This window comes from Onychostoma macrolepis, chromosome 12, assembly GCF_012432095.1.
Source record: "Onychostoma macrolepis isolate SWU-2019 chromosome 12, ASM1243209v1, whole genome shotgun sequence".
NCBI classification, from domain to species: Eukaryota; Metazoa; Chordata; class Actinopteri; order Cypriniformes; family Cyprinidae; genus Onychostoma; species Onychostoma macrolepis.
Genome location: NC_081166.1, coordinates 27992128 through 28007851, shown reverse-complemented (window position 1 = coordinate 28007851; position 15724 = coordinate 27992128). Strand labels below are relative to the sequence as shown.

Sequence of the window (15724 nt, the reverse complement as noted above, 5' to 3'; positions counted from 1 at the left end):
AGTAATTCAATGTAAAACGTTAAACTCATACATTATATAGATTCATTAGACACTAAGTGAGATATTTCTAGCCATTATTTGTGTTAATTTTGATGACTATGGCTTATAGCTAAAGAAAACCCAAAATTCAGTATCTCACAAAATTAGAATATCATATACAACCAATAAAAAAACAAGGATTTTTAATACAGAAATGTCAGCCTTCTGAAAAATATGTTCACGTATATGCACTAAATACTTGGTTGGGCCTCCCTTTGCTTGAAATACTGCATCAGTGTGACGAGGCATGGAGGCAATCCACATGTGGCACTGCTGAGGTGTTATGGAAGCCCAGGTTGCTTTAAAAGCAGCTTTCAGCTCACCTGCATTGTTGTATCTCATACCTCTGATCTTCCTGTTGGCAATACCACATAGATTCCCTTTGGGGTTCAGGTCAGATGAGTTTGCAGACCAATCAAGCACAGTGACTCCATGGTCATTAAACCAGGTATTGGTACTTTTGGCAGTGTGGACAGGTTCCAATTTCTGAAATTCTGGATATTTCAGTTTTTTTTTGTTTTTTTTATTAATTTGAAAAGACTTCTACAATTCTGTATTTTGCTGTCATTATGGGGTACTGAGTGTAGATTAAGGAGAAAAAAATGAACATAAATGTCTCTAGGAGATGGCTGCGATGTAAAAAAGGGTGAAACATTGGAAGGGGTGTGAATACTTTCCGGATGCACTGTAATAATGTATGTGCACTATTTTTTTAACCTGTGTGCACTAAATGTAACCTGTCCCAAATGTCTTTTTATATACCTTATATGTAACACCACTTGACCCATGGTGAAACATTGTTTTGTCTCACTATACACAGTGTATATGGTTGAAATGACAATAAAACCCACTTGACTTGAACTGTTGTATAAATCTATATAATGTATGAGTTTCAAGTTTTACATTGAATTACTGAATTAAACTTTTCCACAATATTCTAATTTTTTGAGACCTACCTGTATAGAATGCATATGTGAAAAAGGTTGTCTGGTTAGTTTGGCCATACCTTGACTATTTGGGGTCGAGCAATCCTATAAATAGGTGATAGGGTGCCTGCCATCAGCTGTTCTGCCTCCTCTGTCCAGAAGGCAAAGCGCTGTCCGAAGTGCTGCCCATGCCTTTTCAAAAGTCAGAGTATGGTACTTTTAATATAGCATAACTGTAAAGCAGACCAATGTTTTACTGCTTGAAATGTGTCCTACCTTGCGATTGAGAATTTCTCCAGAATCTGGAGACACCACCACTTCCAAATAGATGGTATGTCAGCCTGTAATATTGGAGTCTTGCATTGTTTGTTTTTTTAACATTCTTGGATACATACATTCCATGAATTACAACTTACATCCAAAAAGTGAAACTGGGCACCAGTACAGATGCAGAGGGCGTACTGTTAAAGAGAAAGATAATGATTACAGAGATGTAGGACAAACGGGAAAAATTGAGTAGAAATTGTATAAGTTTACCATAAGCATGAAGATCCCACAGCTCTGTCCATCTGACTGAACTGGAAATGGCTGAAAAGTAATACAGTTACTCAGATGTGATGTTGACAACCATTGCGGTATATAGTATATAGTGTCCGCTGAGCAAAATGAAATGTCAAAATTACATAGTAAGCAAAGTTACATCAAAATCCTTGCCAGTCTTCTCCACCCACGGTCCATTAGCCACTGCTCCTGCAAGTTGTCTGGGAAAAAAAATTATGCAAAACTGAATCCATAGAACAATGTCTTTGCCCAACCCCGAAGCCATAGAACAAGGCTTTTACTCAAACCTGAAGCCATAGAACAAGGCTTTTACTCAAACCTGAAGCCAGAGAACAAGGCTTTTACTCAAACCTGAAGCCAGAGAACAAGGCTTTTACTCAACCCCGAAGCCAGAGAACAAGGCTTTTACTCAACCCCGAAGCCAGAGAACAAGGCTTTTACTCAACCCCGAAGCCAGAGAACAAGGCTTTTACTCAACCCCGAAGCCATAGAACAAGGCTTTTACTCAAACCCGAAGCCATAGAACAAGGCTTTTACTCAAACCTGAAGCCATAGAACAAGGCTTTTACTCAACCCCGAAGCCATAGAACAAGGCTTTTACTCAAACCTGAAGCCAGAGAACAAGGCTTTTACTCAAACCTGAAGCCAGAGAACAAGGCTTTTACTCAACCTGAAGCCATAGAACAAGGCTTTTACTCAAACCTGAAGCCAGAGAACAAGGCTTTTACTCAACCTGAAGCCATAGAACAAGGCTTTTACTCAAACCTGAAGCCATAGAAGAAGGCTTTTACTCAAACCCGAAGCCATAGAACAAGGCTTTTACTCAAACCTGAAGCCAGAGAACAAGGCTTTTACTCAACCTGAAGCCAGAGAACAAGGCTTTTACTCAACCTGAAGCCAGAGAACAAGGCTTTTACTCAACCCAAGCCATAGAACAAGGCTTTTACTCAAACCCGAAGCCATAGAACAAGGCTTTTACTCAAACCTGAAGCCATAGAACAAGGCTTTTACTCAACCCCGAAGCCATAGAACAAGGCTTTTACTCAAACCTGAAGCCAGAGAACAAGGCTTTTACTCAAACCTGAAGCCAGAGAACAAGGCTTTTACTCAAACCTGAAGCCATAGAACAAGGCTTTTACTCAAACCTGAAGCCAGAGAACAAGGCTTTTACTCAACCTGAAGCCATAGAACAAGGCTTTTACTCAAACCTGAAGCCATAGAAGAAGGCTTTTACTCAACCCGAAGCCATAGAACAAGGCTTTTACTCAAACCTGAAGCCAGAGAACAAGGCTTTTACTCAACCTGAAGCCAGAGAACAAGGCTTTTACTCAACCTGAAGCCAGAGAACAAGGCTTTTACTCAACCTGAAGCCATAGAACAAGGCTTTGCCTGAACAGGATATCAGTCCATTTCACTCGGTTTGATCTGTATTTGTTGAGGCTGTTACACAGTGTCATCAGATTGAAGATTTTCAGAGTGCTGTTCAGGCTTAACTGGATGAAAGAACTGTAGAAAAGGCACCCATCATGTATTAACTTTAATTCCCATAGTAGCATGTAACTACATGCACTGTCTGTTCTCTGTGTTAGCCTTAAGCTATCACAGGTCAAACCTTGCTAATGTCCTCTGCTTATGTGTTTCAAACCTAAATATGGTTCGGTATTCCTCATCTCCAAACCCATTTGGACTTAATGAGTTCAGAAAAATAGCCTCCTTCTTAGCAACTAATAATACCAGTGGAGATCATACACCATTAATGCCAGCTATAGGGGCACCAACTGGTTTAAAAAAATAAAGGAAACACTAAAAAACGTAACTGTACACAAAGCATGTAGTGGCTTGCTGTTTGTGACCCCCTAGACCATGCTGGCAAAATGACAATATCTTTTGATTCCACATTGTCCTATGAAAAAAAAAAACAAATGTTCAGATCTCCTTGGACATATCTTCACTTAAAGAGGTGTATCTGCTGGACTTGTCAACACTTTATGCAACTTACTGGCAAACTAGGTTCCCTTAGTTTCCATGTAGGGACGTCATATAGGTCAGCAATGTGGACATCCATTCCCTGAATAAAATTGTATGTCTGCATTTCATATACATATATCTCACAAAAGTGAGTACACCCCTCATTCATGGGAAAGCACTATAGAAATGAAACTTCGATGCATGTTAAGGTAGTCAGTGTACAGTTTGTTTTGCAGTATAGATGTATTGTCCTCTGAAAATAACTCAACATACAGCCATTAACGTCTAAACAGCTGGCAACAAAAGTGAGTACACCTCACAGCAAACATGTCCTAATTGTGCCCAAACTTCCAATATTTTGTGTGACTACCATTATTATGCGCTGCCTTAACCCCTACGGACTTGAAATTCACCAGAGCTGCACAGGTTTCTACAGGAATCCTCTCCCACTCATTCATGATGACATCACAGAGCTGGTGGATGTTACACTCTTTGCTCTCCTCCACCTTCCGCTTTTGTTGCCAGTTGTTTTGTTGCCGGGCTTCTGCGTGATGATTGGAGGGTCTTGTTTCAGTTTAACCTAATTCCCACATTTCCTCCGTTGAGTTTAATATCTTTTTTTTTAGATTGTTTGTTCATTCATTCATTCATACATACAGTAGGCTAGGTTAGCGTCACTGGAAAAGACGAACGTAGGGCAGAATTTACATATAAATAAATGGACAATTTTTATGATGTAGGCCGAAAATGAGCTTCCCTCTTTGAAAGACCAGCAGCCACCACTGAATTAAAGATGTTGTAGAATAAAGACAAAACCCAAACAGTCATGTGTCTAGCATGTTACATCATATAGGCTATCTGTAAACAAAAAAGTATTGGATTGGAGTGTGATGATATAGGCCTAATGATTCTCGAGAAGTATCGAGAAATGATTGGTAAGGTTTGAAGAGATTCTGGGAGCAGGTATATGGGATGCACAGGTGTATAAATTGCTATTTAATTTTTTTGCACGAAACGGGGTTAGAAACTGCTTGGGTCTGAAATGTGGGGATATGAGCAGAAAACAAATGAGCTGAACACACAGGACAGGGTGATGCCAAATCTCAAACAATTTGAGGTTTTAAGCAAACAATACAGTCAGGCGATATTTAAAAGTGCCGATGGTGCTAGTAATGCTCCACAGAGTGAACTGCCATCAACAAGAAAAAAAAACTCCTGAAACTCTGGCGTGTAGTGGGAGTAGCATGAAGCTGAAAGTTAGATGTCACAACTAGCATCAATGGGTCATGCAAAATGGCAACCTCACGGGAAATAAAAAAAAAAAATAAATAAAAAAAACTGAAACCACCATGGTTAGCTGGTCTTAGCTGGTTTAAGCTGGACATAGAAGGCTTAAGCTAAAGAAGTGGTCAAAACCCCTCTTAAACCAGCTATGACCAGGCTGGAAGACCAGCTAAAACCAACCAACCTGCTTGTTTTTGTAGGTTTTTTTTCAGCAGGGTGTTTGTAAAAAAATAAATAAATAATCAAAAAGGACAGTGTCTACAGGCAAAAGGGGAAAGCAACAGACTCCATAATGAAACCTAAATCAGCATGGGGCTTAGCTATTCAGAGGTGGCAAGAAAAGCGAGCTAGAGATGTAGCCCTATTCGTTTTTCTTATTAAACAGGCAGGGGCGTAAATTTCATCTGACAGTAGGGGGGGACAACGTAAAATTTCTCAAGAGCAATTTTTGAAGGGGACACAAATAATACAGCCAAAATTGTACTTGCAAGGATAGATATGTGTACACAGCATGTGTACATAGCATGGAGACCGTGTTTAAATATGAGTTCATGGTTCACCACGCGGTCATATTATAATTATTATTTTGCTTCATCCATAGTATTTTAGGTTTCGTCTCTTTCGCATTAATTCAACCGCATTAAACCCACTGATCTGCCACTTAACATCATAGTGAACTAAACCCAACACATAGGTCTACAATATTAGCCTAATATCAGTTCACACACAGGCTTATCGCCATGTTAGTTGTAGTGGGTGACAAGCTACGGTATTAAGCTTGTCAAATTTATAATCGCTCATAGAAAATACATCGGATGTCATAATTTTTTTGTCATGACTAATTTATTAATGATCCAGCATCATCTGTATTAAAGATAAAGAATCATTTCACTCGATGTTTAAAGAGAATAAAATAGCCTTGACAGCCTACTTACACATAACTAACTTGCTCTCTCTCACCGGACTCGTGTGTGTGTGTGTGTGTATCGGTAAAGAAGGAAAGAAGGCAGTGGACCAAACCACTGTGAGGAAAGGGAGGGGGGGAATCAAAACATTTCTGAACTTAAAACGTTTTTTTGCGTTTATTTTGTTTTACTAATCACACAATTATTTTAAGTATATGTCCATTATATTATTTTCAATACACAGAGTCACTTGTAATGATATTTTTAGGGGGGACAAGCCTCAGATAGGGGGGGTCCTGTCCCCCCGTCCCCCCCGGGATTTACGCCTATGTAAACAGGTATATTTTAATTAACTGACAGAAAGCCATATAACTCTCTAACAGTAACATGAGTTTATTCTAACATTTGACATTATTAGCGTATATGTTAACGATTTGCAAACTTTTATGTCATTTTGAAAATGTTTTTCAGTTGACAGATCTTTGATAATGTTTCCAATAAGTGAAACAACAGCATAAAATATGGCACCTGCTCAGATAATATTTTTTTTAAAGACTTGCACATACACTGGTGCAGAGACGAAAAACAACCAAAACGTTCTTTCGCAAGACACAAGCAGTTTTATTTTATTTTTTTACCGATAGAGGGTAAAAAGTTACATGGGAGCTTTAAAGAGTAAATCTATATCTATATATATATATATATATATAAATTTCAATTAATAATAGTTAATAGTTTTCCACCTGTTAAGAAGATAATATACGAGTCTATAATATGAGTAAATTCAGTTTTATATTTCATACATAAATATGAATACATAAAATATATTATTCAGTCAAACAATAGTGTCACAGTGTGTTCAAAAATTTTTGGTCTATATTGTTGTAACTTAGTTTAAGTTCTGAATAAACTTTGTAACAGTTTATGGAGAAGTTCATGGTAAATCCATAACTTTTTTATGCAGAAACTGATGGTAAATTTACACTATAAAAAACTGTTTTTTCAAAAAAAAAATTCATGCTGCCTTAAAGTTGTCACTTGGTACAATTTAACATTTCAAGTTGAATAAATGTACAATTTTAAAGCAGCACAAATGCTTACTTTAATTTGAAACATTTAAAAAAAAAATACTGTACTCTACTTAATAAAGCAGGATTTATCTTTTTCATAGGATGTAAAATATAGCACTATACTGAAGGTTCAGAAATACAAAAATAAATAGTATAGAATGTTGTTAGCTTATTAACAGTCAACATCACTACCTAAAATATAAAAGGCTACATATACAAATCATTCCAGAATTCTAGATAAAACAATAAAAGAAGTCTAAGGTGATTCCAAAATCACTTGATGGGTCAGACTGATGTGAAACTGAAGGACCAAATTGACCCGGAGGTCCAGTGTAACCAGGAACAGGAAACTGACTCAGAGGTGGTCCATAGTAGCCAGGGGCACCAAACTGACCAGGTGGTCCAACCACATTAAGTGGTGGGGCAAGTGGAGGTGGGTTGGGGTACATACTGCTTCCGGGTGGTTGATTCCAGATTCCAAAGTCACTGTTTGTAGCCCCTGAGACGGGCTGAGGAGGAAGAAGCACAACTGGAAATCTGATCTCTGGATCTGAGGCATAAGGCACATCCAGGTAGACCTAGACATCAAGCACAGATATTGAAAAAACTAATTATTTAAATCAGGAGCTGGTAATGACAACAGAAACCCATCTCTCTTTGAGATAAACAATCAGCACATCCCTTAATTTAAAATACAGTTAACACGTCATTATTCAACTTTAAATTAAAAATAGAACACCAAGATATGCCATTCTAATGTCTATGCTTTAGGGGGAACGTTGATCCTGGAGGGCCACTCTCTCTTCAGGGACACCGGGCCTCCAGGATCAACGTTCCCCACCGCTGCTTTAGATGCTAAAACTCACCCTGAGTCTGTACTCAACACTGAGGATCCTACAGTTTAGGATAGAGATGGCAAGGCTGGGTGGAATGGACAGCACTTTGGTGACAGTTATCTTTGAGTTTGGCTCAATGGGTTCCCCTTCCTCTATGAGCAGGTCATGTGTGTGAAGTTTCCTTTTTCCTCTTGCACAAAAACTGTGTTTTTCATACAAGCAGTATTTTGGTTTGATTGAACGGGAAGAATTGTTCTGAACTTCAACCAAAACTTTCAAGCCCTCCCCTGTAGCAAGACACAATGAAACAATTAGGTCAAAATTGCAGAATAAAATATCACTAGGTACTATGACTCTGTCTGGCTTTTGACAAAACAGACTTCTTAATTCAGAATCATATTACATATGAGAGATAAAAATACACTGAAAATTAATAAAGAAATCTGTACAGATAATATTGATTATATGCATAAGTTTTGCGCAAACTCTAAATTACGTTAATGTTTTCCTAAAACAAAGCAAAAAAACAAGTAGAACCAGTTCTACAAGTGGTGCGTAGGTTTTGATGGGGAGGGAACTTTGAGTTGATTTCGAGCCTGAAATGTGTAACTTCTTTGTAAATTATTACAACAGCTGAAAACACATGATCTAATTCATCATCTTAGTCTACTTGCTTACACAAGAGTGCTCGCAGACCGCAAACATGAAACTCAAGAATGGAAAAGTCCATCTACCAGTGTTCATCTACTCCACAAAGATGTGTGATATTTACAATTTTACATATATTTAATCTTGTTACAAATATACAGAAATGGTTTAAATAAGGCTTTTTTAAATGGATGTGTTTACGATGATCAGTTTATTTGAAGTTTTATTAAACTGAGTTTATTGACAATGGCAGAACATTAACACTATTAGAATAGAAATACAATTTTACCAAGGTAGTATCCCATTTTCTCAGTGTTTATGTTCATGGAGACACTCCCAGAGGGGAAGAGTTTCATTTGTTTATCTTTGGTTCCGTACTGAGGCGCCTAAATAAGACAAAACATGGCAAGGTGAGAGAACCTCAAAACACACAGATGAATGTATAGTAAAGACATACATGGGATTGTAATCTCACCATTAGTTCAGGATTGGACACATCCGGTCTGGAGACATAATGAAACTCTGTTTTGTCTTTGCTAGAAATACGCATTGATCTTGATAGTTTTGTCTCCAAAGTGTAGACAACTTTTCCAACTGAACTTTTGAAGGTTGGTGGGAAGTGCCTATAAGGAAAAGAAAAGCATTATGTAAATCTATACAGCAGGAAGTAAAGTCGCTGAAAAAAATAAATACTGGTAAAAGTAGTTTGGCATGATGTTCTATTTTATTAGCTACTAAATATATTTACATATGTGCAGTCAAGCCATTTTATTTCAATATATAATTATTCATAGGCCCTATATATTAATATTGTTTTAAAATATAAATAATCAAAGTCAGTGTGGTATAATCAACATGCAAGAGAAAGAATATTTCTTGATATTAAAACTTTTTAATAGCAAAGTTGTGTTCATTTGCATGTATCCAGGATGCAAAGAAAGTACTTTAGTTAGTACTTTTTACTTCTGACATTTTTTGTTTATTTAGTTGAATGGTAGGCTATATAAGTTTTTTTTTTTTTTTTTAGAAAACAACGTGAATACATGTCTGAATCATGGTACATTTTTAAATTTGTTCTTAAAATTAGTTTCCCCTTAACTTACTGTAGAGGCAACTGAAAGGTGAATGGGTAAACATGACGCCCTGGTGCCACAACTGATTCTTCTGTTGTTTAAAGGTCTACTGAAGTGCCTTGAAATGCACAGCATTATGTGGTGTGTGCTAAACGTATAGCCTCATCATTTTCACAAATACACGCCGTAAAATAAAGAGATAAAAAATAACATGAAAATATCCCTTACGAAAATTAACCGTGGTTGCACCAAAAAAACATGGTTATTATAGGTAAACATGGTAAAAACAAATTAAACATGTTTTGCTACACTAACCATAGTTTAACCATGGTATTTGTAGTAGAACTGTGGTTATAAGCTAAAACTGGTAATAAAAACGCCCAAAAAACACGGTTAGCCTATAGCCTACATTTACTATAGTAATAACATTGTTAATTTTCGTAAGGGATTGTATATAATAATATGAAATAAATGTTTTAATGACATTTACATCACAAAATATCAGGGAGTGACATTTATTTGATGTGAAGGAGGGTTGCTGTAAGCCCCATCAGAACTGGACTAATTGGAGGGTCATTGGAGGGTAAGTAGTCTAGTTTATCTGGAGTGCATATAAATATGAATATTAAGCTTGATATGTTTCATACGTTGTATATCCATAATAACTGCTGTCGGAGTTCTGATGTTGTGTGCTACCCGCTCAGTTTATTCGGCAGTATGTAAATCTTCAGATCGGGTTTTTATTTTTATTTTTTTACTTATTAGAGGTACAGAACGCCACACAGCAACTTTTCAGCATTGCACCAAGCAAAAATCAATCGAAATCATAACAAAAAGTAAAGATCAAGCGTCTAACAAGGTCTCCGTACATTAATTCGAACGGTTTGTTTTCCCCCACGGCGTAAACGGATATGACGTTTTGTGGGCGTTCCCAGCAATGCCGACCAAGTCAATGGTGAAAATGAGATCAGTCAGATCAAAACCAAGCCACATCTCATGGGATTGTGTCGGGGAACAAATCTGGGGAAGGCTACAAAATTCTGCTGCATAAAGGCTTCAAGAGCACAGTGGCCACCACAATTTGCCATGAAAAAACAAACAAACAAAACAAAAGAGTTTTTGAATTGAATTGTCCACAAGATGGCAGCACGCTAGATGTGAACAAACTAGTTGAACCAGTCCAATCATACTATTACTTACAATTAAATAATACAATTCAATAATTAAATTCAGTATCATGAATAAAGGAACACCTTTTCAAAATTTCTTGTAAATTCTGAAAGGCTGAGGTTGTCCCATCTTTTAATGCAGTGAATATTTCCCAATAAACTTGCAAACAGATGTGGTTCTTTGAACATGTGTCTGTGACAAGTCCCAATGAAAAATTTAAACCTTGCCCTGACCTGACATTTTTAGTGTTAATGTATTGGGTATTTGACTCTAAACCGGAATTCTTTATTTTTTACGATAGTAACTGTTATCGGTTCTTAATAAAGAATAGGCTAACTTACTTTTACAGGAATAATAAATGACAGTAACATGTTAGTGTCTATGTTCCAGCTCCACTGACCTGTTTTTAGTTGCTTAAACTGTTTTTTGTACCTTACAACTGTGAGCAAATATGCTACATGCAGTTTATATTGCAACATAAAATAAACCCAACATACAAAAATACACACACACACACACACATTATGCATTTATTTAGCTAGTAAGAAATCTGTCTTGATCGTAAATGACATGACTGGTAATTATAGGTAACCAGCATGCATGAATGTTTATAGGGTAAATTGTGCATTAGCACTAAGCTTATGAGTAATTTGCAGTAGGCTATTAAAATGGATATTATAAATAAATAAATATATAAAACTAAAACAGGTGGGTGTGTGTGTGTGTGTGTGTGTGTGTGTGAATAACTCTTAAACAATCTTAGTGACTCTGAAACCATATTTTGAGAAAAATAAAAAAACTATTTCAACAGTAATCTTGGTCTGAACTGTATGTCTTGTGGATTGTTTTGGAATTGTTCACTAGATGGCAGCAATCTACATGTGTAGTGTACCTTCCTTGCATTAATTAATTTTTTTTTCAAATTGCTTGCACAGTTTTTGAAACTATCCGTATGCCCCTTGTTAATTATTGTAATGTTTTGAAATGCAAAAAAAAAAGAAAAAGAAAAAGGTTTTTGAAACGATGGCTCCATTTCTCAAAACTCTACGCACAAAACACACACAACATACAAAATGTCACACACATCTTGCAAAAGCAAACACTTCTTTGAAAACTGTTTTAACTCTTCTAAAAATTGTATTTTTGCATAGTAACTCTACACATGAACATAAAATAATTAGCCACATACACGACAAACTACACACAGATGTGAAAAATGTAAAACACTACTCTCGTGTGTCTTTTGCTTGTTCAGAGTGCAGTGGAGCACAGGAGTTTGTCACAGCACTCGCACATACTGTATATGCACATATACATTGTCAGTGTTGGGGAAGCTACTCTGAAACTGTAGCTTGACCAGCTACAAGCTACTCGTAAATTAAAGTAGTTAAGCTACAGTCAAGCTACCCTTCTGAAAAAGTAGCTTGCTACACTACAAGTTACTATCAAAAAGTATCTAGCTACATTGAAACTACTTTCAATTTTTTTTTTTTTTTTTTTACATTTAACATTACAAGTAACTTCATTATAATTCTTCATTAACAATTATTCAGTTGTAAGTAAAATATAATGAAGTTATAAATAAGATATTTGGAGTTTAAAACAACATATTGTAATGCAATCATGATTTCAAAGAGTAGGGTAAATTTAGTAGGGTAAATAACTTTTTTCCCCAAGTCATTTCAATTAAAAAAAGTAGTTTGATTTTGTAAACTATCCGATACACACAATAATAAAATATAGTTATATAGTTACATAATCTCAAACTGACTGTCAAAGTGCAAAATTGCAACAAACGTAACAATGCAAGAACAAGTAAGGAAAGTTATTATTAACACAAAACAAGGATGCGTTCATTGAAGCAAATCAGCTATAGCTAAATGTGTTCAACAAAACCTGTGAAGGGTTGAACCTTTGAAGGACTTGTTCAGCCTCCTTGGCAGCTTCTTCAAGACAAAGGCTATAGAATACCCAAGACGTGTCTCTCGTATAGTTTTGAATGGGGAAAAATGCAACGCTCAATATGGCCGCCTTCTGAATGAAAGAGCCAATCACTAATCGGTAAAGTCAGCGTGTCACTGCAGCTGCAGTTAGAAGTCCCGGTTGCTATAGAAACAGTCAGCGTTCTGAGACATGCTTTTAGGACTGCGCATGCGCACTGGCTGATCTAGGCTGAAAAATACGCTTTTTATAATGCTATTTGAGCAAAAGAAACAACATTTATGATACAGTTGTTGTCAGATTTCTTTGATGATTTCAAATATGAAATTTAATCGTAAGCTTAGTGTTTTGGAGAATTTGATGTTTCCCCATTCAAAGTGATAGGAGCTGCACTTGGATGCCCGAGAGGCGTTTCAAAGATGGCCGCTGAGTGACATGACTTGTCTTAAAGAGACTTTGTTCAAGATCAGCATTGGGAGCTTAGAGTTCAAGTTCCTGTTAATTCTAGCAGCTTTCTGACAGAATTGGTCAGAATTTGATTCAGAGATTTAAAAATATGCCATGTTGAACCACAGAAAGAGAGAGAGCAAAACTATGTGTAATTGAATTATGGATTACAGTTCAGAAAAATAAGAACGGAAAAGCTGAGAGAGAGGGGGGACTTTAGGTTAGGGCTATTCAATTAGCTTCATTTGAGGGCCGGATTATCGAATTTAACATTTGAAGGGGCCAAGGGGGTGGGGGCCGTCCCGATCTTTTTCTGGGGGGCCTATAAAATTGGAAATTAAATTTAATTGCATATTCAACAGTAAAATCATCTAATATTACCAACAGTAATATCTAGAAAAGGTTAACATTAGTGCTGTCTGCCATTCAATTAAAAAAATAATCACACATTTTTTCTGTAATTAATTTAAAAAATGTGACTAAACGCATATTAATATATTTGTTGTCATCATATTTTCACACTGAACTTCCAAATTAATATAGAAACAACATAAAGATGGTATATTTTAAATATGTGTTTAATGGCATCTTTTTACTAGTCTATTATTAATGAAGTAGTATCATTGATACAAATAATGTTACTGTTGTTTCTATTAAATCCATCTTTTCCCTTTAATTTTAGCCATTAATTATAGCCATTTACATATTACAGTATAATTGAAATGTTATTATTTTTAAACATTTTATAGGCTTTGAAAAATATAACTTTTTAAGTGAACTTGAAACAATCTTCACAAACTACAAATTGTATGCAAGCTATATTGATTATTCTTTATTCAAGCTACAAAAGTTCATCAGCGACTAGAGCAGTCGAGTGATTTCTCTTTAGTTCTTTGATTTACATCAATCACAGACTGCAGCAGGTTTCACTTTAAAAGCAGCTGTTTCTTTAATAAAACCTGATGCACATGACGCAGATGTGACACATATCCAATTGTCTGCAAACTCTTTATGGTCATTTAGGATTTTATAACTGATTTAAGACTGTGTTTATGAGGTAACTCGCCAAAACCACGTATTTTTACATCATCGTGTGTGGTTTTGTCCATTGAAGAGCTGCCCTTACAAAAATTACCTGTGGTATTACATGTGGTAAAACATTAAAAGTACTACACAAAAATTGTGTGGTAATTATGTGGTATTGTGTTGTTTTTTGGGACGCTTTACCACAGCATTTTTGTTGTACTGTATGTAATATATCTGTGATATTCCTGTGGTACTACTGTCATAAACCTGTGGTATTACTGCTGGCTTTCCTGTAATAGTCCTGTGGTCCTTTTGTTATATTTTTGTGGTATTCCTGTAATAATTTTGCAGGGTTTTTTATGGTAACACTTAATTTGCTATGATATTACTGCAAGAAAACCATAGTTTTTCTGTCATAAACCTGTGGTATTACTAGCATACTTGTCATAATCTTAAAAATATTACAAACACAAAAATGTGACACACCATACTACATCTGCCATATTACATTTCAACATTTATTCATCATGTGTAACAACATCATCTGTATACACTACAAAGTAGGGTATATGACACAATAAAACAATATAAGGCATAATTAAACAAAGCATGAAAATGCAAATTCACAGTATTCAAACATTAACATCTCACAATTAAGCTTTCGCTCATTTGATCATTTGTTGTGAACAGCCTCTCTCAGGGATCCTGTGTCCACATCAGGGAAAGCATTGTCTCGCGTAGCCAGAGCTTCAGACTGACGGCTTAATGAGGTCTGAGGTCTGGAATGAGGCTGTTTGACCGACATGTCAAACAACCAATCACAGTTCATTTCGTTCAGCGTCACGTTTCGGGGTGTGTAAATATCACCACAATAACAGACCGGTGTGTAAAACTCTCGGACGTATTTTACAGATTCTATGCCATGAACTTTAAATATTTCACATACTTTTAAAAATCCAGCGGTTAGTTGATCCTGATAAGCGCTCGTCATCACAGTTGCAAACATGACGGCTTTCTTCTTTCGTGAGAAGTTCGGCGTCACAGCATCTTTGTTTCCAGGTGGAACGTTAAAGAACGTAACAAGCATGTCTCCCGGAAATCCTGTATAATTCAATCAGTCCGACATTGAAACTCTTGAAGTGTTTCCACTTTTGTGTGCCATATGTATCAGATGTTTAGCCAACGGTTTGTGGGTGTGACGTCTGAGGCTGAGAATAGGGAAAACACAGCTCACTTTTTCTGCAAAATAAAAAAATGGACATGACTAATATACATTAATAAATAACTGACAAACGGTCCTTTAGGTTGGTTTGAAAACTACCGATATGCCCTCCAGGAGCCGAGTGTGATACTCCCGTTATAAAAAACCTCACAATTCCAGGAAAGTTAGTCTATAAATTATTAGACCAAAGCCAAAACCATGTTGTACTGTTTTGCTGTTGTTCTGAATATGAGCACAGCTATCATGTGTCCATAGGAACAATGATTAAACAACAACATGACTGCAATTTTGATATTACTCTTTTACAACAGTACATTAAAAATGTAATTAACAGTGAGTAGAGATGCATGACATATAAGCAAATGATATACAGGTGCTGGTCATATAATTAGAATATCATCAAAAAGTTGATTTATTTCACTAATTCCGTTCAAAAAGTGAAACTTGTATATTATATTCATTCATTACACACAGACTGATATATTTCAGATGTTTATTTCTTTTAATTTTGATGATTAGAGCTTACAGCTCATGAAAGTTAAAAATCAGTATCTCAAAATATTAGAATATTTACATTTGAGTTTGAATAAATGACCATCCCTACAGTA

At 36.1% G+C, this 15724-nt stretch overlaps 1 protein-coding gene across 1 annotated transcript; it reads right to left on the bottom strand.

The window, feature by feature from the left end:
• Positions 1-6246: 6246 nt before the first annotated feature.
• On the bottom strand, positions 6247-12472 carry LOC131551302 (arrestin domain-containing protein 2-like). Its single transcript, XM_058794131.1, has 5 exons — positions 12377-12472; positions 8713-8860; positions 8527-8623; positions 7620-7876; positions 6247-7331 (listed from the first exon to the last, which is right to left on the bottom strand). Exons 2-5 carry the CDS (start codon positions 8785-8787, stop codon positions 6987-6989), a joined length of 774 nt encoding a protein of 257 aa, XP_058650114.1. The 5' UTR covers positions 8788-8860; positions 12377-12472; the 3' UTR covers positions 6247-6986.
• Positions 12473-15724: the final 3252 nt, after the last annotated feature.